The 23,232-nt window shown below is 36.1% G+C and overlaps 1 protein-coding gene across 2 annotated transcripts in view; it reads right to left on the bottom strand.

Annotated features, from left to right (window-relative positions):
* The window catches only part of SASS6 (SAS-6 centriolar assembly protein), a 41,001-nt gene that overhangs the window by 2,666 nt on the left and 15,103 nt on the right, over positions 1–23,232 (bottom strand). For both annotated transcript variants that reach the window (XM_017672517.3, XM_073234351.1), the window contains 8 exons: positions 23,010–23,201; positions 17,994–18,188; positions 17,789–17,878; positions 17,533–17,712; positions 17,143–17,224; positions 7,121–7,257; positions 5,137–5,265; positions 1,365–1,462 (listed from right to left, as the gene is read on the bottom strand). In XM_017672517.3, coding sequence (XP_017528006.1) covers positions 1,365–1,462; positions 5,137–5,265; positions 7,121–7,257; positions 17,143–17,224; positions 17,533–17,712; positions 17,789–17,878; positions 17,994–18,188; positions 23,010–23,201 — 1,103 coding nt within the window. The remainder of the gene's footprint in view (positions 1–1,364; positions 1,463–5,136; positions 5,266–7,120; positions 7,258–17,142; positions 17,225–17,532; positions 17,713–17,788; positions 17,879–17,993; positions 18,189–23,009; positions 23,202–23,232) is intronic.

A 23,232-nucleotide genomic window follows, 5' to 3' on the forward strand; every position in this document is an offset into this window, starting at 1 on the left:
AAATACAACAAATACATTCATTTCAGGACTTAAAAGAAATCTGACCGTTTTTAATAAAGGAGGCTCACAAACTAACTATGTTAATGCTCATCTTGTTGCCAATTTTAGAGGAACCAATAAATAAAGGAAAGAAACCTGGGAAAAGAAGCTTCTTTGAGCCATCTTAGTAATTTAGTTTGCAATACACTGGAATGATGATAGCTCATGATAATGACTGCCAGCAGCCAGGCCTTAAAGGAATTAGATTTTAAGTCAATAAGGAAGCATAGTCTTAAGAAAACAATACTGTAAACATGGGGACTATCCAGATACAAGTTAGCATATATGAGTTGTTTAATTTAGCCAAAACTCACTGACGCAACAAACTTTAATAAATAATTTGTGAGGAAGTCATAAGTAAGCATTAAAGTTCCATTAGCTATGGAACAATCTCACAAACCTTTTTACTCTTATTACCAAAGAATTCTAGCAGTTTAATTAGCTGGTTTCTCAGATTATTTAACAGTGGAAGCAATTCATTCAGAAAAATGCAGCACTTCCATAGGCAGACCTACCAATGCAGGAAAACAAAAACAAAAGCAGCTGATATGAGGAATTAAAACAGATTTCTATATAATTGCCCCAGAACATTTGAAGAGTGATCTTCAATTATGTAGGAAATCTCTTTTAAAAAATAAAATTTTAGTATATGTCTAACTGTATCCTATAGCTTAAAAAATAGGAGAAATCTTTCTTATAGTTAAGAGTAACTCAAATTGTACTCATCAGCCATAAGAAGAAAACAAATCCTACCATTTGCACCAACACGGATGGAGCTAGAGGGTATTATGCTCAGTGAAGTAAGCCAGAGAAAGACAAGTACCAAATGATTTCACTCATATGTGGAGTGTAAGAACAAAGAAAAACTGAAGGAACAAAACGGCAGCAGAATCACAGAACCCAAGAATGGATTAACAGGTACCAAAGGGAAACCAAAGGGAAAGAGACTGGGGAGGATGGGTGGGAGGGGAGGGACCGGTGGGAGTGGGGGAAGGGAGGCATTACAAATTAGCATGTGTAATGTGCGGGGAGGCACGGGGAGGGCTGTGCAACACAGAAATGACAAGTAGTGATTCTACAGCATCTGAGTATGCTGATGGACAGTGACTGTAATGGGGCTTGTGGGAGGGACTTGGTGAAGGGGGGAATCTAGTAAACATAATGTTCCTCATGTAATTGTAGATTAATGATACCAAAAAAAATTATGCTCATCAACTTGAAATATCATAGATAAGTAAGTGGGCATCATAGCTTTCAAACACTTAAAAATTCTTTATGAAGACTTACAAAATTGCAAACATTAAATTTTACCAGCAAGTACTTACTTTTCCTTATCAGTTGAGCAAAGCACATTACTAGTTGTTCCCGAGTGAGTATCTCCTAGTGATGTGTTTGGTTTTGTAAACTGCAAGTTAAACTGAACCTGTAAAGAGGGAAAACATTCATGTAATTGAACTAGTGAGAACTAAGAGTTCTACATGGTGAATAAATGGTTAAATTTTTTTCTATAATTCTAGATCACAGAAGTACAGGTTCAACCTATATTTTATAAACAAGCACATTTTATAGAGAAGATTTAATAAAAAGAATTCTATTTCTCCTTACCAAAAAAATTCCTGTAATATAAGCAAGATGAACAATACAGGATCAATCAGAAATGATTCTCTTCATTATTTTGAAATAAAAACAAGAACACTAATACATTTAGTTAGTTAGTGCTAAAAGTAACCACAATGATATAATTCTTCCCTTTATAAGAACTTTTGAAGTCTAATGAGAGCTAGGAATTTGAATTTTGAAATAGTTAAAAGTAATCCAAGAATCTATGCACAAATCCAAACTGAAATACCAACATGTAAGATACAATTTATTTAAAGTAATAATGACTATGATTGAGTGGGCTTCATACCAGGAATGTGTAATGGGTTATCTATTAGGAAATCTATAAATAAAAATCACCACACTGATAGATAAAAGAAAAAAAAATGTGACAACTTGCATAGAAATAGGGCATGAATAAACAGTATCTATTTTTGGTAAAAATCCTTGAAACAGGGAAACTAGCATACTAGCTTAAAATGATAGAACTGTATGTACATTAGAAAGGTTTATGCTTCTGTACTTGGATATCAAGGTCAAAATTCTAAAAGTTAACAGTTCTCCCTATATTTATCGACACATTTAACATGATAACATTAAACAAAAATAGTATTTTTTCTTAAACTTAAGACACACTGATTCTACTACTCCTTATATAAAAATAAACCCATGAAGATTAAGGAAAATTAAGAAAAAATACCAAATATTTATACATAATAAAGTTTCTGAACACCAACCATAAATTGAAAACTGGACAAAATAACAAAAAGAATGGTTTCTGGACAACAGAAGTACAGGACTGTGAACTCTTAGAGAAGTGTAATCTCTACCATCAACCCAGCTTTCTAACTAGAGGCATCTCCTGATTGCAGGTACACAGGGCAAATGTAATTCCTAAATAGAGATCAAGATCAGAGTTCAGGGAATTTGGAGTGATGAGTCCATAGGGCAGAATTATGATGAAACAGGAGCTACAATGAGAACAAGCTAAGGAAATCTGCACGTGGGTCCTCTTGAGTTTTTGCTGAGTAGTAGGTACATGCACAGGGTAAAACTCGACAAGGCTGGGCAAATAGAGGAGAGTTTCACATTGAACAATCCCAAAATTCATACTCATGCAGACAAAGTAGACAGTCCTTGGTAACCATTTAGGGCATTCAGTGGAGAGCTGTGAGGGGCTTTGTAATAGGACTAAACTATCTCTTGAGTAAAAGCCATTTTAGATGCACATTACTAAAGCTATAAGAAAAAAAGCAAAAAGCCTCAAGAGATCAAGATGATCCATGAGTAACTTAAGTACCTACCACTCTTAAAAGGAAGATAACAAAATCCATACAATCAATGTAACAATGACAATGTTCTACACTCCATCAAAAATTAGTAGAAAATAGTTATACCAACACAAATCAGTTAATAGAAATGGATTCAGAAATGATAAAACAAGGACACCATAATTTATAATTAAGGTAATTATAAATATTAACAAGAGTTTGGTGGAAATCAGAAGTATGAGAAAAATGGGCCACATAAAAGAGAATGAAATGGAACTTCTAGAGATGACAAATTCAATATCTAAAATGAATGATGACAATGTATATTATAAGAGAGAACAAGAAGAAAATAAAACCAACAGTAGAGATGAAATGCAAAACAAAATGAACAATTTAATAGAAAACAGCAGGAATAGAGCAGAAAAAAGACAAAAAGAATGGCTTTAGAGAAAACAATAGCAAGCTGATAAATTTTAACAATACATACATTAAATTTTGAACTATTAAAGACAGAATGTCAGAATGGGTAAAAATATAAGAGTCAACTACAGGATATCTAAAAGAAATCCAATTTAAAGACAGATTGGTAACAGTAAAAGGGCAGAAAATGTTAAGTAATAAACATGCGAACTGTAATTGAGGACAATCAAACACTGAAGGCAAGAGACCAAAAGCAATAAAAATAACTCATTTTATTCCAGTAACTACAAGAATTTCAGAGTATTTGTTTTAAAAAAAATGTGTGAGCAATAGGATTACGACATTTACATTTTTCTACTTTATTCATTTCAGATGATTCTGATGCCAATAAAGTTTTACAATCACTGCCCTACAGAATATCTCATCAGGAAGAAAAGAGTGGCCTGGTTTTAAAGTTTCAAAGGACTGATTTGCAATCCTATTAGAAAATGCACCTAAGAATGCAAAGAAATGCTTCACTTGGAGTTATAAACAAATGCACTTATGATGACTCTTAGAACCTAACTTGACATTAGTATCAAGGTAGATTCTTCTTTCTGCTGAGAAATGAAAAAAGAACTCCTCCAGGTCAAACAGAGTGAAGAAATCTCCTTTTTTTCATATTCCCTTCTGCCCCAACCCTCAGGCAATTCTGTGGAAGCAGAAGTGACAGTAAGGAAGACAGGACGCAAAAGTGAAGTGCAGCAGCAGTGACTAGACAACACCTAAAACTCTAAAGGAAGGGAAAAGAAGAGGAATCAAACCCTCAGACCAGAGGCACTATGGTCACACAAGCATGGGGCAAATTCTTATCACTTTTTTTCCTTCTCTGCCCTCCCAAAACATAGCACCAGATGCAGACACAACTGCAGGAACTACATGGCAGAGCAGGGGAACTTAAGCCCATGGTTTCTGGCTAGAAACCAGGAAGGTGGACCCTAGGGATTCAGGCAATGGCTAAAAAAGAAGCACATGCCTAAGCAAGACAGGCAACTTACTTTATTAGGGCAGCTAAAAACTAATTTAATAAAGAATTTGTAATAACAGTTTCAAAGTCCTTACTTCTAACTTTTGTAAAGTATTCTTCTCAAAAATGTTTGTCTCTATGATTTAGAAAAAAATGAATTTGGACCTGAATCTGGAATGAAAATAGAATCAGTGGCTGGCCTGAGTAGATGAAATTATTGTGAAAATACAATTACAACTGATGTGAAAACAATATAAAAATCTAATAACAATGATGACAAAGAACTCAAATGGGTAGAAAAAAAGCCTTATAAGAAACCAAATAAATCAAGGATTGGAGGGATTTCTAGGCATATGCTATTTGAGACAATGTTGCCACAACTACAATTTGGAATGTCCTAGAAGTTTGCCCTATCAGACTTCAAATACTGAGTATGGAATCCAAACATGTCACCACAGCTAATACAATAGTATGAAATCAGTAATCCCAGTTAGGTTTGAGAATTGTAGTAGACATAAGCAGAAGAATAAATAAAAATGGAGAGACTGAGTAGGAATAAGGTTTAAAGAGACTGATGTCCAAGATTTTATAAAGCACAGTGACTCAAAAAACATTATATGTAGTGCATATGTATCTCCTGTAAGCATATGTACTAGATATTCAGTAATATATTCATCTACTACATTACCTAATACTTAGCAACTGATCAAAGAATAAATTAATTTTTTAAAGATGAAAAATATTTGTATGTTAGTAAGTTGTTGTATTTTTTTTTTTTCAAGTATTAGTTAATTTGGCTACCTTTGGTCCTGAAACCGGGTGGATAGTATTTTTAGCAGATAAAGGATGAGGAAATGTATTCTGGAATGCAAATGCAGATGAGAAAGGATAACCAATCCCACAGGTTGGGTAAGTCAGTCTACCATCAACCTAAAAATAAAAACATGAAAAAGGGTAAGGATGAGAAATTAGTTCTAAATAGTACTTACTGATTCAGGAGACATCAGCATCTATTATAAAACAACTAATAGTTTAAGAGCACAGTCTCAGAGACCAGTTTTGTTTTCCATGACGCCACAAAACTGCTTTATTATAAAGCATGAGGCTGGGCACTTGGGGTTTCAGAGCAGTTATGCAAGCTTAGACAAAACAAACCACTGAACCTGCCCTTGAACTAAGTTAAAACAAAGATCTCTGGACCATCTTGATTCTCTCTAGGACTCCCATTTCTGAAAAGGGTGTTTGGGAGCACTGAACTCATAGACCAATATCAGGGATAAAAGTAATTTTCTGCCAGACTGAATAAAAACAATCTGTGTTCTTATACTAATTAGAACAATAATTTGCTTTGCCACTAATTTTCAAATTGTGACATCAGCATTAACTAATGTTATGAAAACAGTTTATTGTTGTAAGAGGACGAATGAAACACAAATCTTAAGAAGCAACATCAGTGGCCATATGACAAAAATACCTTTCACACAGCTATTTGTCATCAGTTATTTAAGTTAAACCTACCAAATTTTTCAAGTTGTAATTCAATACCAGTTACTTTTTTCTGCTCCTTTTCCAATTTAGCAGTAATTCCTTCCATCCTTTAAACCTCAAATGCTACCTGATTTACTAGAGTAGATTAAAAATTCAATTAGATATTCTGCATTTTTAATCCTTTGCCAGTGCCCTCCAGCCAAAGACTACTAGAAACTTGTCAGAGGTGTACACCATGAGGTTTGCTGTTCCTTGCAATAGGGGAGACTACACACCATGAGAAACCTAGAGAGAGGGGAGTCTCAGTAAGAGGGTGTTAAAAAACAGACTTTTATTGGGCTTAGACACATGTCAGGTGACTTAAGGGACAGTTTAGGAAAGAGGGACCTTGTTGTGAACTGGACACTATGAGGAAATGGGGATAACTGTATGACTCGATTATCTGAATAAATTTTATCTAATGAGGTTGGAGGTATTAAGGTCAAGGCTATAACTGGTAATGAAGCCACAGCAGTCACTCACATTAGGCAGGATAGAAGCATGCTCGCTCATTTGTGTGATTTGGAAATTATTTTTGTCTGTGTTCAGACACAATTATGGGATGGTCTTGCTTTTGTCTTGTACCATCTCAGTCACACAGTGGCCTTGTCCAATGTTGATATTCTGTGCAATTTGATGAGTTCAACAGGAGAGCCCTCAGGCCTAGCTATGAGAGCTAGGCCAGTTCCAAGTGACACCTAGGCCTAACTGATGGGACCAAGCTGACTCCCACACTCAAAAGAAAGAGCTGCTTTTCTTTTTCTCCCCTCTTATTTCCTGCATGGAAAAGGCAAGAGATCTGGTCCTGGGAGCTAGAAGCTTATATCTCATAACTGGTTTCTTCTAGAATCTAGAGCTGACATGCCTGATCATAGGGCTTTTCTTCTTTTCTTTTTCAAACAGAATTCACTTTAAGCTCCTACTGTAGTTCCAAACTTGAGCCTAAACCCTGTTCTCTCTCCTTGAGGCCTCCTAAATATACTGTGTGCATGTTCAGTGGGTTTGGCACTGCTTTAGTTACTACTGAGTGATTTATGTATCCATCAAAATTTTACACAGCGTGCCTTGAAGTACAGCCTCTTTGGTATGAGCAAATCCCACTTCTAAGTGCATCTTAAACTCTACTTCTGTGCTAATTGCAGGACTCCTGTCCTATTAGTGCCAGCACCGTAAGTCATAGAGAATTCCAAACTATCTGGGAATATGTTTTGTTTGAGGAAATTTACTAAGACCCTTCACATCTTAATTTAAATCTTACCACATTAGAATTAGGAGAAATTCCACTTCTGACTGTGTTGCTACTAGAGTGTACAGGCGGAGTGGTAGAAGATCCCAACACATCTGGCTTTCTCACCAGCTGATTTTCATTTAGTTCTTTATTTAACCATGTGATCACTTAAATAAAAGAAAAAGAAACAAGATAAAAAGACTGACTATTTTAATTTTTCTAATATTTTAAAACATTTAAAGAGTATACTGAAACTTTTTAAATTTTAATTTTTTTAAAACGACCTTATATAACAGATCATAGGTTCACCTAAATTTTTATCATTAAAGATTCTTATTTTAGCAACTGCAACACAGAATTCGTTATTCTTTCATAAGCATGTATTTCTGCTAGTCAAGGAAGTCTTTGAAGCTTTCATTTCTAGAACGGTATCTTATAGTTTAACATTCATACTCTTATGTCTGGTAACCAATACTAGACTAAGAAAATGTTAAAAGCTTAATCTTGTATTTTAGTTTCAAATAATTCTTATTATTACTATTGGGTAAACACAGCAATTAAAACAAGAAGTAGTGAAGAATTTAAGCAGTAAATAATAGTATTTTCAACATTTTTAATTTTGGGGTCACTGACACCTGATATGGTTTCTCTATACTGATGGTAACTGCTTTTACAAGGCAGATGATACAATTTACTATAGCAAATAAACTAAGAGCATATTTAAAGCAGAAATTCTTTACATATAACAATATCTTGATTAATCTCAGCTTTTATGAATTCAAATAAAAATTCTAGGTTAAGAATACAACCAGAGGTTGTAGAAGACAATAGCATATAAAGAACCTGAACCCACCTCTCCTTATGCACCAAATCTATACCTATATACAAAGCAATTACTCCTGAGGAAGCCCAAGGCATAGGTGAATACCTTCCACCTGAGGGATAGAGAGCCCCCATTAAAGCAGCAGCAACAAAGACACGGTAACTGTGGGAACCCCACTCTCAACTCAGCAACCTGCGGTAGGGACGGATATCACTGAGGGAACTGAGGGCAGACTGGCCTGCCCTCGGGTACACAGAAAAAACCACAGCTTAAAGTGCATATAGACTGTGAGTGAAAGAAACCAATTTTCAGAACTGATGTACCCAAAACGGCCGAGGAACTGCAGAATTCTCCCTGGGATAGGAAAAGCTGATGAGTACCACTGTTTACATTCCCCTCCACATGCTGACAGTGTGGCTGGGAGCAGGGTCAGGCACACAAATCAAATCCAGACAGTAGAGGTGGCCACCCGCCCTGCCCATGCGAAACAAGCCCCACAGCGGCCCAACAGTCCCGCCAAGGCAGCACTAGTGTAGCACTTACCGAATTTTCCCCACCTGTGCCCCTCCCCGCAGCCCACCACTGCCCTGCCACTGTGGCCAGCTGGCACACACCTGGGAAACCCCCAGAACATGTCCTCCACCTGCCACCACCTCACCAGCACAGCTCATGTGCACACACAGACCCCACACCAGGACAAGCCCCCCACTCCCGTCAGCCTCACCCAGTCTCCAGCTAAAACCACCAGGTACACACAGTCTACCCAGGACCTCCCTACACTAGGCTACTCCTTTAAGACTGGGAGAGGTAATTTTTTAACTTAATTAATAGAAACAAACACAGACCATCAAACAAAATGAGGAGACAGAGAAATATGCTCCAAAGGACAGAACAAGATAAAACCAGAAAAAACACTAAATGAAACAGAGTTAAGCAACCTACCAAATAAAGAGTTCAAAGTAACAGTTATAAAGATATTCAACAGACTTCAGAGAAGAATGAACTCAAGAAAGACTTAAGAAATAAAAAATACAAAAAAGAACCAATCAGAGATGAAGAATACAATAAATGAAATGAAAAAATACACTGGAGGAAACCAAGAGCAGATTAGTGGACACAGAAGAATGGATCAGTGACTTGGAAGACAGTAATGGAAACCATCAAGCTCAATAGCAGAAAAGAAAAAGAAGAGAAAGAAATGAGGAGATAAAGATTAAATATGGCGGCGTGAGAGGAGAGACAGAGGTTTCCTCCTAAAACTGGATACAATTAGAAAATTTAATTGGCACAACTAATCCTGAGAGAGCAACAAGAAAGAGTATGGCATCAGACGGCACACACCTGGAGAAAAGAGCAGACCTCAGCGAACAGGGTAATGTACCAGAGCTGTGGCTCCGCAGGACCTGAGCCCCTCCCCCACCCCAGCTCACCGGCGGGAAGAAGACAAACGGAGCAGGGAGAGAGTGGAAGGCTTGGGACTGCTGAATACCTAGCTCCAGAGATCTGCTCTGGGAGCACAAACCTACATTTCATGGTGCTTTCATGAGACTCGCATGACTACCGGGTTGGAAAGTTAATACAGGCAGAGTTCCTGGGGAGACTGGGATTCCGGCTGCTTGTGGAAAGCAGGGATCCATATATGGCTGCTCTGGGACAAAAACTTATACCTGTGTGCCCGGCCCACTGGCTCAGGCAGTGGAGACAGGCACAGGAGCCAGGAGGTGGGGAACAGCTCTTTCCTACGCCCAGTACCGATCCCCTGCGACCCCTGACTTAGCTTCAGGGGCTCAGCAGCTCCAGAACAGAGCTTCTGGACACTAGAGGGCGCCATATACAAACATGAAACGCCAAAGGAACCTTGTCCAGAGTAAAATTATTAATACAACTCCCGAGAAAGATTTAAATGATACGGACCTCGTGACTCTTCCTGAAAGGGAGTTCAAAATAAAAATAACCAACATCCTAATGGAGGTAAGGAAGGACATCCAAGAACTCAGGAATGAATTCAGGTCAGAGATCCAATCATTAAAGAAAATGATGGAGGGTATTAAAAGCAGGTTGGATATGGTGGAGGGGACAATAAATGAAACAGAAAGTAGAGAAGAAGAATACAAAGAAGCTGAGGCACAGAGAGAAAAAAGGATCTCTAAAAATGAAAGAATATTAAGAGAACTAACTGTGTGACCAATCCAATCGGAACAATATTCACATTAATGGATACCAGAAGAAGAAGAAGAGAAAAAGGGATAGAAAGTGTCTTTGAGGAGGTAGTTGCTGAAAACTTCCCCAATCTGGGGAAGGACGTAGTCCCTCAAGCCATGGAGATCCACAGATCTCCCAACATAAGGGTACCAAGGAAGACAACACCAAAACACATAGAAATTAAAATAGGAAAGATCAAGGATAAGGACAGACTGTTAAAAGCAGCCAGAAGTAGAAATAAAATCACATACAAAGGAAAGCCCATCAGACTAACAACAGACTTCTCAGCAGAAACCTTACAGGCCAGAAGGGAGTGGCATGATGTATTTAATGCCATGAAGCAGAAGGGCCTGGAACCAAGATTACTTTATCCGGCGAGATTATCATTTAAATGTGAAGGAGGGATTAAACAATTTCCAGATAAGCAAAAGCTGAGAGAGTTTACCTCCCACAAACCATCTCTGCAGTCTATTTTGGAGGGACTGCTAGAGATGGAAGTGTTCCTAGGTTTGGATAGCTGTCACCAGAGGTAGTAAATTCATGGTAGGGAGGGTGGAGCAGCTGATTGCAAGGCAAATGCAAAATTAAATTGACTATCCCCAAAGTCAATCAAGGGATAGACAAAAAGTATAGAATGTGATACCCAATATATAAAGAATGAAGGAGGAAGAAAAAGGAGGAGAAATAGAAAAGAACCTTTAGATTGTGGTTGTAACAGCATACTAAGTGAGTTGACTAAGTGAGTTGAAGAAAAAGGAGGAGAAATAGAAAAGAACCTTTAGATTGTGTTTGTAACAGCATACTAAGTGACTTAAGTTAGACTCTTAGATAGTAAGGAAACTAACCTGGAACCTTTGGTAACCACGAATCTAAAGCCTGAAATGGCAATAAGTACATACCTATCGATAATCACCCTAAATGTAAATGGACTGAATGCACCAATCAAAAGACATAGAGTCACTGAATGGATAAAAAAACAAGACCCATCTATATGCTATTTACAAGAGACTCACCTCAAACCCAAAGACATGCACAGACTAAAAGTCAAGGGATGGAAAAAGATATTTCATGCAAACAATAGGGAGAAAAAAGCAGGAGTTGCAATACTAGTATCAGACAAAATAGACTTCAAAACAAAGAAAGTAACAAGAGATAAAGACGGACATTACATAATGATAAAGGGCGCAGTCCAACAAGAGGATATAACCATTATATATATATATGCACCCAACACAGGAGCACCAGCATATGTGAAACAAATACTAACAGAACTAAAGGAGGAAATAGATTGCAATGCATTCATTTTAGGAGATGTCAACACATCATTCACTCCAAAGGACAGATCCACCAGACAGAAAATAAGTAAGGACACATAGGTACTGAACAACACACTAGAACAGATGGACCTAACAGACATCTATAGAACTCTACACCCAAAAGCAACAGGATACACATCATTCTTCTCAAGTGCGCATAGAACATTCTCCAGAATAGACCACATACTAGGCCACAAAAAGAGCCTCAGTAAATTCAAAAAGATTGAAATCCTACAAACCAACTTTTCAGACCACAAAGGTATAAAACTAGAAATAAATTGTACCAAGAAAGCAAAAAGGCTCACAAACACATGGAGGCTTAACAACACGCTTCTAAATAGTCAAAGGATCAATGACCAAATTAAAATGGAGATCCAGCAATATATGGAAGTAAATGACAACAATAACACAAAGCCCCAACTTCTGTGGGATGCAGCAAAAGCAGTCTTAAGAGGAGAGAATATAGCAATCCAGGCATATTTAAAGAAGGAAGAACAAACCCAAATGAATAGTCTAATGTCACAGTTATCAAAATTGGAAAAAGAAGAACAAATGAGGCCTAAAGTCAGCAGGAGGGACATAATAAAGATCACAGAAGAAATAAACAAAACTGAGAAGAATAAAACAATAGAAAAATCAATGAAACCAAGAGCTGGTTCTTCGAGAAAATAAACAAAATAGATAAGCCTCTAGCCAGACTTATTAAGAGAAAAAGAGAATCAACACACATCGACAGAATCAGAAATGAGAAACGAAACATCATGATGGACCCAAAAGAAATAAAAAGAATTATTAGAGACTACTATGAAAACCTATATGCTAAGAAGCTGGAAAACCTAGAAGAAATGGACAACTTCCTAGAAAAATACAACCTTCCCAAACTGACCAAGGAAGAAACACAAAATCTAAACAAACCAATTACCAGCAAAGAAATTGAAGCGGTAATCAAAAAACTACCCAAGAAAAAAACACCCGGGCCAGATGGATTTACCTCGGAATTTTATCAGACATACAGAGAAGATCTAATACCCATTCTCCTTAAAGTTTTCCAAAAAATAGAAGAGAAGAGAATACTCCCAAACTCATTCTATAAAGCCAACATCACCCTAATACCAAAACCAGGCAAAGACCCCACCAAATAAGAAAATTACAGACCAATATCCCTGATGAACGTAGGTGCAAAAATACTCAATAAAATATTAGCAAACCAAATTCAAAAATATATCAAAAGGATCATACACCATGACCAAGTGGGATTCATCCCAGGGATGCAAGGATGGTACAACATTCGAAAATCCATCAACATCATCCAATACATCAACAAAAAGAAAGACAAAAACCACATGATGATCATCTCCATAGATGCTGAAAAAGCATTCAACAAAATTCAACATCCATTCATGATAAAAACTCTCAGCAAAATGGGTATAGAGGGCAAGTACCTCAACATAATAATGGCCATATACGATAAACCCGCAGCCAACATCATACTGAACAGCGAGAAGCTGAAAGCTTTTCCTATGAGATCAGGAACAAGACGGGGATGCCCACTCTCCCCACTGTTATTTAACATAGTACTGGAGGTCCTCGCCACAGCAATTAGACAAAACAAAGAAATACAAGGAATCCAGATTGGTAAATAAGAAGTTAAACTGTCACTATTTGCAGATGACATGATATTGTACATAAAATATCCTAAAGACTCCACTCCAAAACTACTAGAACTGATATCGGAATACAGCAAAGTTGCAGGATACAAAGTTAACACACAGAAATCTGTGGCTTCCTATACAGTAACAATGAGTCAATAGAAAGAGAAATCAGGAAAACAATTCCATTCACAATTGCATCAAAAAGAATAAAATACCTAGGAATAAACCTAACCAAAGAAGTGAAAGACCTATACCCTGAAAACTATAAGACCCTCTTAAGGGAAGTTAAAGAGGACACTAACAAATGGAAACTTATCCCATGCTCTTGGCTGGGAAGAATTAATATCGTCAAAATGGCCATCCTGCCCAAAGCAATATACAGATTTGATGCAATCCCTATCAAATTACCAACAACATTCTTCAACGAACTGGAACAAATAGTTCAAAAATTCATATGGAAACACCAAAGACCCCGAATAGCCAAAGCAATCCTGAGAAGGAAGAATAAAGTGGCGGGGATCTCACTGTCCAACTTCAAGCTCTACTACAAAGCCATAGTAATCAAGACAATTTGGTACTGGCACAAAAACAGAGCCACAGACCAGTGGAACAGATTAGAGACTCCAGACATTAACCCAAACATATATGGTCAATTAATATTTGATAAAGGAGCCATGGACATACAGTGGGGAAATGACAGTCTCTTCAACAGATGGTGCTGGCAAAACTGGAGAGCTACATGTAAGAGAATGAAACTGGACCACTGTCTAACCCCACACACAAAAGTAAATTCAAAATGGATCAAAGACCTGAATGTAAGTCATGAAACCATAAAACTCTTAGAAAAAAACATAGGCAAAAATCTCTTAGATGTGAACATTAGCGACTTCTTCATGAATATATCTCCCCGGGCAATAAAAACAAAAGCAAAAATGAACAAGTGGGACTATATCAAGCTGAAAAGCTTCTGTACAGCAAAGGACACCATCAATAGAACAAAAAGGTACCCTACAGTATGGGAGAATATTTTCATAAATGACAAATCCGATAAAGGCTTGACATCCAAAATTAAAGAGCTCTAGCTCCTCAACAAACAAAAAGCAAATAGTCCAATTAAAAAATGGGCAGAGGAGCTGCACAGACAGTTCTCCAAAGAAGAAATTCAGATGGCCAACAGACACATGAAAAGATGCTCCACATCGCTAGTTATCCGAGAAATGCAAATTAAAACCACAATGAGATATCACCTTACACCAGGAAGGATGGCCACCATCCAAAGACAAACAACAACAAATGTTGGCAAGGTTGCGGAGTAAGGGGAACCCTCCTACACTGCTGGTGGGAATGTAAATTAGTTCAACCATTGTGGAAAGCAATATGGAGGTTCCTCATAATGCTCAAAACAGACCTACCATTTGACCCAGGAATTCCACTTCTAGGAATTTACCCTAAGGATGCAGCACTCCAGTTTGAAAAAGACAGATGCACCCCTATGTTTATCGCAACACTATTTACAATAGCCAAGAAATGGAGCAACCTAAGTGTCCATCAGTAGATGAATGGATAAAGAAGATGTGGTACATATAAGAAGAAAACAAATCCTACCATTTGCAACAACACGGATGGAGCAAGAAGGTATTATGCTCAGTGAAATAAGCCAAGCAGAGAAAAACAAATACCAAATGATTTCACTCATCTGTGGAGTATAAGAACAAAAGAAAAACTGAAGGAACAAAACAGCAGCAGAATCACAGAACCCAAGAATGGACTAACAGTTACCAAAGGGAAAGAGACTGGGGAGAATGGGAGGGTAGGGAGGGATAAGGGAGGGGGAAGAAGAAAAGAGGTATTATGATTAGCATGTATAATGTGGGGGGTGGGGGAAAGGAGAGGGCTTTGCAACACAGAGAAGACAAGTAGAGATGTATAATGTGGGGGGTGGGGGAAAGGAGAGGGCTTTGCAACACAGAGAAGACAAGTAGTGATTCTACAACATCTTACTATGCTGATGGACAGTGACTGTAATGGGGTTTGAGGGGGGACTTGGGGTAGGGAAGCACCTAGTAAACATAATGTTCTTCAAAAAAATATAAAAAATTAAAAAAATTTTAAAAAAAAAGAAAGATAAAGGAGAATGACAATGGGCATCTCTTCATATAGCAACAAAGAGATAGCTTGGTATAAAACCTTATATAATTCCAAGTACTCATCATTTTGCCTCTGTTACCGAATAATCAATAGTAAAATTTACTGTGCTTACATAGTGAATCTGTGGCATCTTGCTGCACTGATGGACAGTGACTGCATTGGGGTATGGGTGGGGACTTGATAATATGGGTAAATGTAGTAACCACATTGTTTTTTCATGTGAAACCTTCATAAGAGTATATATCAATCATAACTTAATAAAAAATTAAAAAAAAAAAAAGAAATGAGGATAAGGGAACACTGGGACAACATAAAATGTCAAAAAATTTGCATTACAGGAGTTGAAGGAGAAGACAGAGTTAAAGGGGTGGGAAAGTTATAGCTGAAAACTTCTCTAGCACTAGGAAGGATACAGACATCTAGGATCCAGGAAGCATACAGAGCCCTAACAAGATGAACCCAAAAATGTCCACAACAAGACACATAAAAATTAAAATGTTGAAGATTAAAGATAAAGAGAGAATCTTAAAAGCAGCAAGAGAAAAGCAACAAATTACATACAAGGGAAACTCCATAAGGTCATCAACTGATATTTTAGCAGAAACTCCACAGGCCAAAGTAAGTGGCATGATATATTCAAAGTACTGAAAGGAAAAAGACCTACAACAAAGAATACTACTCTACCTGGCAAGGTTATCATTCAGAATTGAAAAAGAGATAAAGAGCTTCACAGGCAAAAATGAGTTAAAAGCAGAAGTGGAACTACATCAAACTAAAAAGCTTCTACACAGCAAAAGAAGCCATCAACAAAACAAAAAGGCAACCCACAGTATGGGAATATATTCATAAATGATATATCTGATAGGGGGTTAACATCCAAAATATATAAAGAACTCATATGACTCAACACCAAAAATACAAATAATCTGATTTAAAAATGGGCAGAGGACCTGAATAGATATTTTTCCAAAGAAGACATACAGATGGCCAACAGGTACACGAAAAGATGCTCAAATTCACTAATCATCAGGGAAATGCAAATCAAAACCATAGTGAGATATAACCTCACCCTAGTTAGAATGGCCACTATCCAAAAGGCAAGAAATTACAAATGCTGGCAAGAATGTGGAGAAAAGGGAACCCTCCTCTTACATTACTGGTGGAAATGTAAACTGATGTAGCAAAGCCGTATGTAGGTTTCTGAAAATTAAAACTATACCCACCATATAACCCAGTAATTCCACCTCTCAGAATTCACCCAAAGAAAACAAAATCACTAATTCAAAGAGACATATAACTCTATGTTTACTGCTGTGTTAGTTACGATAGCCAAGATATGGAATCAACCTAAGTGTCCAATAGTAGATGAATAGACAAAAAGTTCCCGCAAAAAAGTGGTACATATATAGAATGGAATACTACTCAGCCCCAAAAGAAGGAAATATTGGCATGTGCAACATGGATGAACCCAGAGGATATTATGCTGAATGAAGTCAGACAGAGAAAAACAAACACTGTATGATTTCACTTATATGTGGAATGTAAAACACAAACCAACAAACAGACTCATAAATACAGAGAACAGACTGGTGGTTCCCATGGGTGTGTGGGGTTGAAATAGGTAAAGGGGATAATGAAGAACAAACCTCAAATTATAAAATAAATTAGTCACAGGGATTAAAGTACAGCACAGGATATATAGCCAATAATATTGTAATTTCTTTGTATGTTGACAGATGGTTACTACATTTAACTGTGAGCTTTAGTACTGTATATAATTGTCAAATCATTATGTTGTACACCTGTAACCAACAAAATATTATATATCACTGTATTTCAATTTAAAAGAAATAAGGAAAAGTAAATAATAAAACTACAAACCTCAGTAACACAAAAAGGTAAAATACTTACATTTTTCATTATTTTTTAGAAGCTGTTTGCTTTCTTCTAGTTTTTGAACTGTAGCTTCTAATTGTTCCTGCAATTTGCATACCTGAAATGTCAATTCTCATAGTAAGCATACTAAAGGTAAAAAGAAAAACTGAAGAAATGTATTACTAATAAATAAGAGATTATTAATAATTATCAAGTAAGAATAAAATTAGCTTGCTACATAAATATATATACGTATGTATACTGGTATACACACACACATACATATAGCTGAACACTCAAGGTATCTGAATCATGATATCTAGTCATCTTCTGGGGGAGAAAAAGCCATTCTCTAATACAACAAAGTAGAAAATTAAAAAATGCATCTCATGAAATTTACTGTACTTTGCAAAGTCACACACACACCTCTTGCTCTTTAATTCGGAGAGACTGTCCAACATCTTGTAATTCCTTTTGTTCCTTTTGTAATTTTTCTTCCTTCTCAGCCAAGAGTTTCTCTTGCTGAATTGTTACTGTATTCTTCAGTTTCAATTTACTCATTAAAGTTTTCAGATTCCCTTGTAACTTCTTGATAATTTCATTTGCCTGTAAAAGAGCCTCATATGTGTATCTCTACATAATTCAATGAAATATTAATATTCTATTGTTTTTAAAAACAAACCTTGAGAAGTTCTGCTGACAATGATTTTATTGTAGCTTCAAGTTTTCCTAGTTGAACCTGATTTTTCTCACCATTTTCTTCTAAAGCCACCTAATATATGTTTTTAAATATTAAAAATGTGAATAATTAGGATGTTTGTGTTATTTAGGGACAGTATCACTTGTAAATGTGAACATCAATTTGTTTAGAAAATGTTTAAATAGACCTTTTGTTCTTGAATTGTATCAAATGCTTCTTTTGTTCTTAAAACAAGCTGGTCCTTATCCTTGATTTCCTGTTCTAAAACAGCCACTTTTGTTTGTAGCTGATTAATAAGCTTTTCCTTTTCATGGCATTCAGCATCTAGTGTAGAATTCTCTCTTCGCAAAGAGAGGACTTCTTGCTTAGCCCGCTGGAGCTCCTAATCGAGGGGAAAAAATTATAAAAAAGGTAAGTTGGCTGGTCTGGTTATTTTTAATTACAAATGTTTAAAATATAAAAAGTATCTTTAATCATTTTAAAGTTCTAGTACCAATTTCTTTTAAAGGACATGAAAGTCTCTCTAAAGGTGTATATACATAACTTCTTAGTTATATATATTTGTAATATACATATAAATAAATATATTTAGAATATAACTGTAAAATACATTAATATCTAATCAATCATAACAAGGGAAAATAATCCTGATTTATGAATAAATTACGATAACTTTCATAAACCAATAACAAGAAATTCCATTTTTTTGATGTCTTGAAGTTTACATTTTTAAAAAATCACTTAATAAATGCTCATAATAGAATTTCAAAATACAGACAATAAATAAAAAGCTCTATCATTCTACCTTTTAAGCAGTGGTTCTCAATCTAGTCTGCATACTGAAAGCACCTGGAAAGCTTTAAAAACAACTGATGCCTAATAATATAGGTAACTGTTACACCACTGTTATATACTTGCAACCATATGAGATGGTATATCAATGATATGTCGATAAAAAAATAAAAATAAAAATGTTACCTATATAAAAAAAAAAAAACTACTGATGTCTGGTACCATCCCCAAGAGATTTTGACTCAGCAAGAGGTATATCTGGGCAGCTGGACATTTACGAGCTCTCCAATTGATTTCATGGATACCCACAATCTATAATTAACTTTTTTCTCTGTTTATATATATACATTTTTTTTTAAAGGGCTGTTTTATAATCTACCTTCTTCATAAATTCATGTCAACAAATATGTTAACACTTATGGATTTCCTTTTGGTTCACTCTTTAAAGCAAAACCAAGCAAACAATGATTACATAAAAATAGATTAAAAAAAAATCTACTGTACAACACAGAGAAGACAAGTAGTGATTATACAACATTTTGCTATGCTGATGGACAGTGACTGTAAGGGGGTTTGTGGGAGGGGGACCCGGTATAGGGGAGAGCCTAGTAAACATAATGTTCTTCATGTAATTGTAGATTAATGATAACAAAAAAAAAAAAAAGAAAGAATAGGGGGATTACTCCCTGATAGGATAAAACTAACTGCAAATCAATGATTAATGCATGCTTTAAATATCCTTAATTTTGTTCATTTAAAGGGTGTCAGATGATCAGCTATGAAAGTACATTTTTCTGACAATATTCCTTTCTCTTAAAAAAAAAAAAAAGCAGTTTCTGCATGGTGATCTCCAATAAGTTCTTCACAATGGTATAAAGGTCATATCAAAGTGTGGGCAAAGGGTTTGTTTGTGTTTATACAGAGGATCAAAGCCTAATTTGGCTACCCAGAAAACGAATTAAGATATGATATGAAGAAGAACTTCCAACATCAACATCCTCTGGAAGAGTCATTCCAGAAGATGATCATCAAAAAACTTCAACAAAGATCCTGGCGCTGTTGCAGTTGTAGCTGCATTCATCCCACCGGTTCCTGGACGTGCCATGGGAATGAAGAAGGAGATATCTAAGCTGGCCTGTGCACACAGTAAAACAACAAATTTGACTGGATCTATACTGTCAGAACTCAACCAAGAATTAGGAGAAGTGCAAGTTGCAGCGCTCCAAAATCTTGCGACTATAGACTATCTACTGTTAAAAGAACATATGGGATGTGAACAGTTCCCAGGAATGTGTTGTTTTAATTTGTCTGATTTTTCTCAAAATATTCAAATTCAGTTAGACAATATCCATCATATCATTGATAAGTTTTCACAAATGCCTAGGGTGCCTAACTGGTTTTCTTTGTTTCACTGGATATGGCTGGTAATTGTAGGTCTGCTTTTGTTATGTAGCTCTATTCCTATTATGTTAATGTGTGCACACAATTTAATTAGTAATTTAAAACCTATACATGCTTATGTTACACTACAAGAAGATATGTCAAAGAAATAATCTTCCCATGTTTTCTTCTGTCTGCTACTTCTATAGCTTCTCTTCTTCCTTCATAATTACAACCCCTAAGTAGAATTCGTGCCTCATATTGAAATTACTGAGTATCATAATTCTTCCAAGTGGTAAAGATACCTCAAGACAAATGTTGGGCATAGAAGCCACAGGGCATAAATCTGCAAAGAAGTAATAAGCTAACCTTTTCAAACAATATGGCTTCTCTCTCACTTACCAACTTTACATTTCCCTGTATGGCCCCGGAAGATGACTGGTTAGCCAGAGACGGGTAAGATTCCTCAAGGGAGGAACAACCTAAGACAGGCACAGTCACAGGGGGGCCATCAGGTGAGAAAGTGGGGACCAACAGAGGTGAGGCTTAGAATCTCACCCCCTGTTTTGAGAGAAATCTTCTGCATCCGTGGATGTTTTGTTGCCCTTGTGTAGCTTGGAATAATACTTAGTCTATAGGCACAGACCTGATCATCTACATTTGCCCTCTTACAGCACTAAACTATGTTTTCTACCTTTATCTTGCATCTACCATCTACCTACGACTTCAGCATTTTATCAAAAATAACAATAATAATAATAACAATAATAATAAGGGTGAAATGTGGGATTCACAATAAATCAAGTATAAAAATCAAATGAATAATCATAATTGACCTGATTGTTTATAGTTCATGATGCATGATCAAAACTGAAAGTTTCTGTGATGACTGCCCTTGCACTGTTCACCATGTAAGAACTTATTCACTCTGTAAGAACTTGTTCACCATGTAAAAACTTGTTCGTTATGTTTCAGAAGATTGGAGACTGTTGAGAATTAGGCGTGGGGTTGATTAATGATTGTGCATTGACTCCCCTATACAGAATTTTATTGTTGTTAACAACCATATGATCAATAAATATGAGAGATGCCTTCTCAAAAACAAAAAAAACAACAAAAAAAATCTAGACTACATCACTTTCCAATCAGCTAATATCAACCCAAATATTGCCAGTATACAAAGCCCAGTATACTGTATTCCTAGAAAGTTATAAGAAAACTTTCACAAAGTAATTTTTGAGTACTACATCAGTTTTAGAAGCATATATTTTGCTTTTAGACAGACTTGAATTCAAATCCTACCTCTTCTGTGTAATCTAGGGAACTACTTAACCTCCGTGAACTTCAGTTCCCTCATTTGCAAAATGGAAACAACAAACAGTTCATAAATTATTTCATTTAATCTTCACAAAAACCTTTATTTTTAAATTGCTTAGCATACTGCCTGGCACATAATAAATAATAAATGGTATAGCAAGTTACTATTTTTAGGGCAATAATATCTAAGAAGTATAATTTAGCTAATTAGGTAACAATATTCAACAGCTACGAAAACAGTTTCCAGGACTCATAATTTTCAAGTTTCATGCAAATCTTGGAATAAATATTTTGATTAGATTATATAAAAGTCAACATAATAAAACACTGTTTATACACTGGTCAGTTTGAGAGCTAAGATAAAAGAAATCACATACTATTACAATGAAGCATTCAGACTACCCAATGTACTGTGAAAACTGAAAGGTTTTACTAACTGGTGTGAAATGGGGATAGGGAAGATGAACTGAAGAAATCTACTGTTGAGGCAGATTATGTTGATGATCTGAACATATAAAATCAGTCAGGCTGTAGTTTCTAAGCATAACAGACTGGTGAAATGGAGTGGCAAATCTTGCAAGCTGGAGTAACACTGGTGATCTTTGTATTTAAACATGATAGACAATAAATCTACGTTTTCTACCATTCATATGACAATAATATGTAATAATGCTAGGAAGGGGTCTATCAGTGCCACAATATCAACAGATGTGTCACTATAGCAAGATTTTTCAAAGTTCTCTGTTGTCTGAAAGAACAAGGTAGTATCAGGCAACTAATAGAGGCAACTAATAGAGGGTTTGTCTTCACTCTTCCATGTATTGACTATGTGACCTTGGGTAAGTTACCTAACTTCTCTGTACCTTAGTTCCATCATCTGTAAAATAGGAATAATAATAGGACCCACTCTAAAGTAACAGTTTTAAGAATTAAAGGAATTAATATATGTAGAGTACTTAAAACAGTGCCTGTCATACAGCAAGTATTCAGTAAGCATTAGCTATTATCATCATCATTATTATTATTACTAGCCACTAAGCTTATCTGGTTGACTCTTTAACAGCATGGGAGTTAGGGGCACTGACCTCTTGTGCAGCTGAAAATCTGTGTATAACTTTTGATTCCCCAAAAAAGTTAACTAGCCTACTACTGACTAGAAGACTCACCAATAAAAAAGTTGATTAGCAAATATTTTTCATGCTGTTTCTGGTACTGTATTTCCATAATAAAGCTAGAAAAAAGATTAGGAAAATCATATGGAAAATACATTTATAGTACATTAATTCCTGAAATAAATCTGCATATAAGTCAACCTGTACAGTTCAAAACTGTGTTGTTCAAGGGTCAACTGCAGTTGTTTGATATGTTGAGTATTCTGAGAGAAAGAATCAGACCTGTCAACTCTGAGAACGTTGAGCTGTAGACACTGTGCTGGTATTAAAAGCACACCGATTTTTCAGTGTACTCCTCAAAACTTCAACTAAAAATATCCACATTTACCTCCATTCTATTCTGAATCAGCCCTTTTTATCAGAAGTCACATTCTCAATTTTTTTTGCATTGTCTGAACGGATTACCCTAACACCACAAGAGATCCTTACAGAGTATCCAGAGGAACAGCACACACTAAAGTAATAAAGTAACCAAATTAAAGTCAACAAATTAAAACCTTATTTTAAATTGGGGGGAAAAAGCCAACCCCAATGCTCAGTACCTCTTCAACACCAGACAGTTTTGATTTAAGTTCTCTGACAGTAGAGTCTCCTTTATATTTCCTTTCAGTTAAGTCTTTATTAGCCGCTTCTAACTCAGACAATCTGTTTTGTAGCTGCTGGATGTTTCGTTGATGGAGGACTTCTAAATCTTTCTTTTGTTGTTCATACTGCTGTTGGTATTGAACCTGTGCCTATTATATAATAAAAATGTAGTATGAAAAT

The sequence above is a fragment of the Manis javanica genome, chromosome 4 (assembly GCF_040802235.1).
Source record: "Manis javanica isolate MJ-LG chromosome 4, MJ_LKY, whole genome shotgun sequence".
Taxonomy (NCBI): Eukaryota; Metazoa; Chordata; class Mammalia; order Pholidota; family Manidae; genus Manis; species Manis javanica.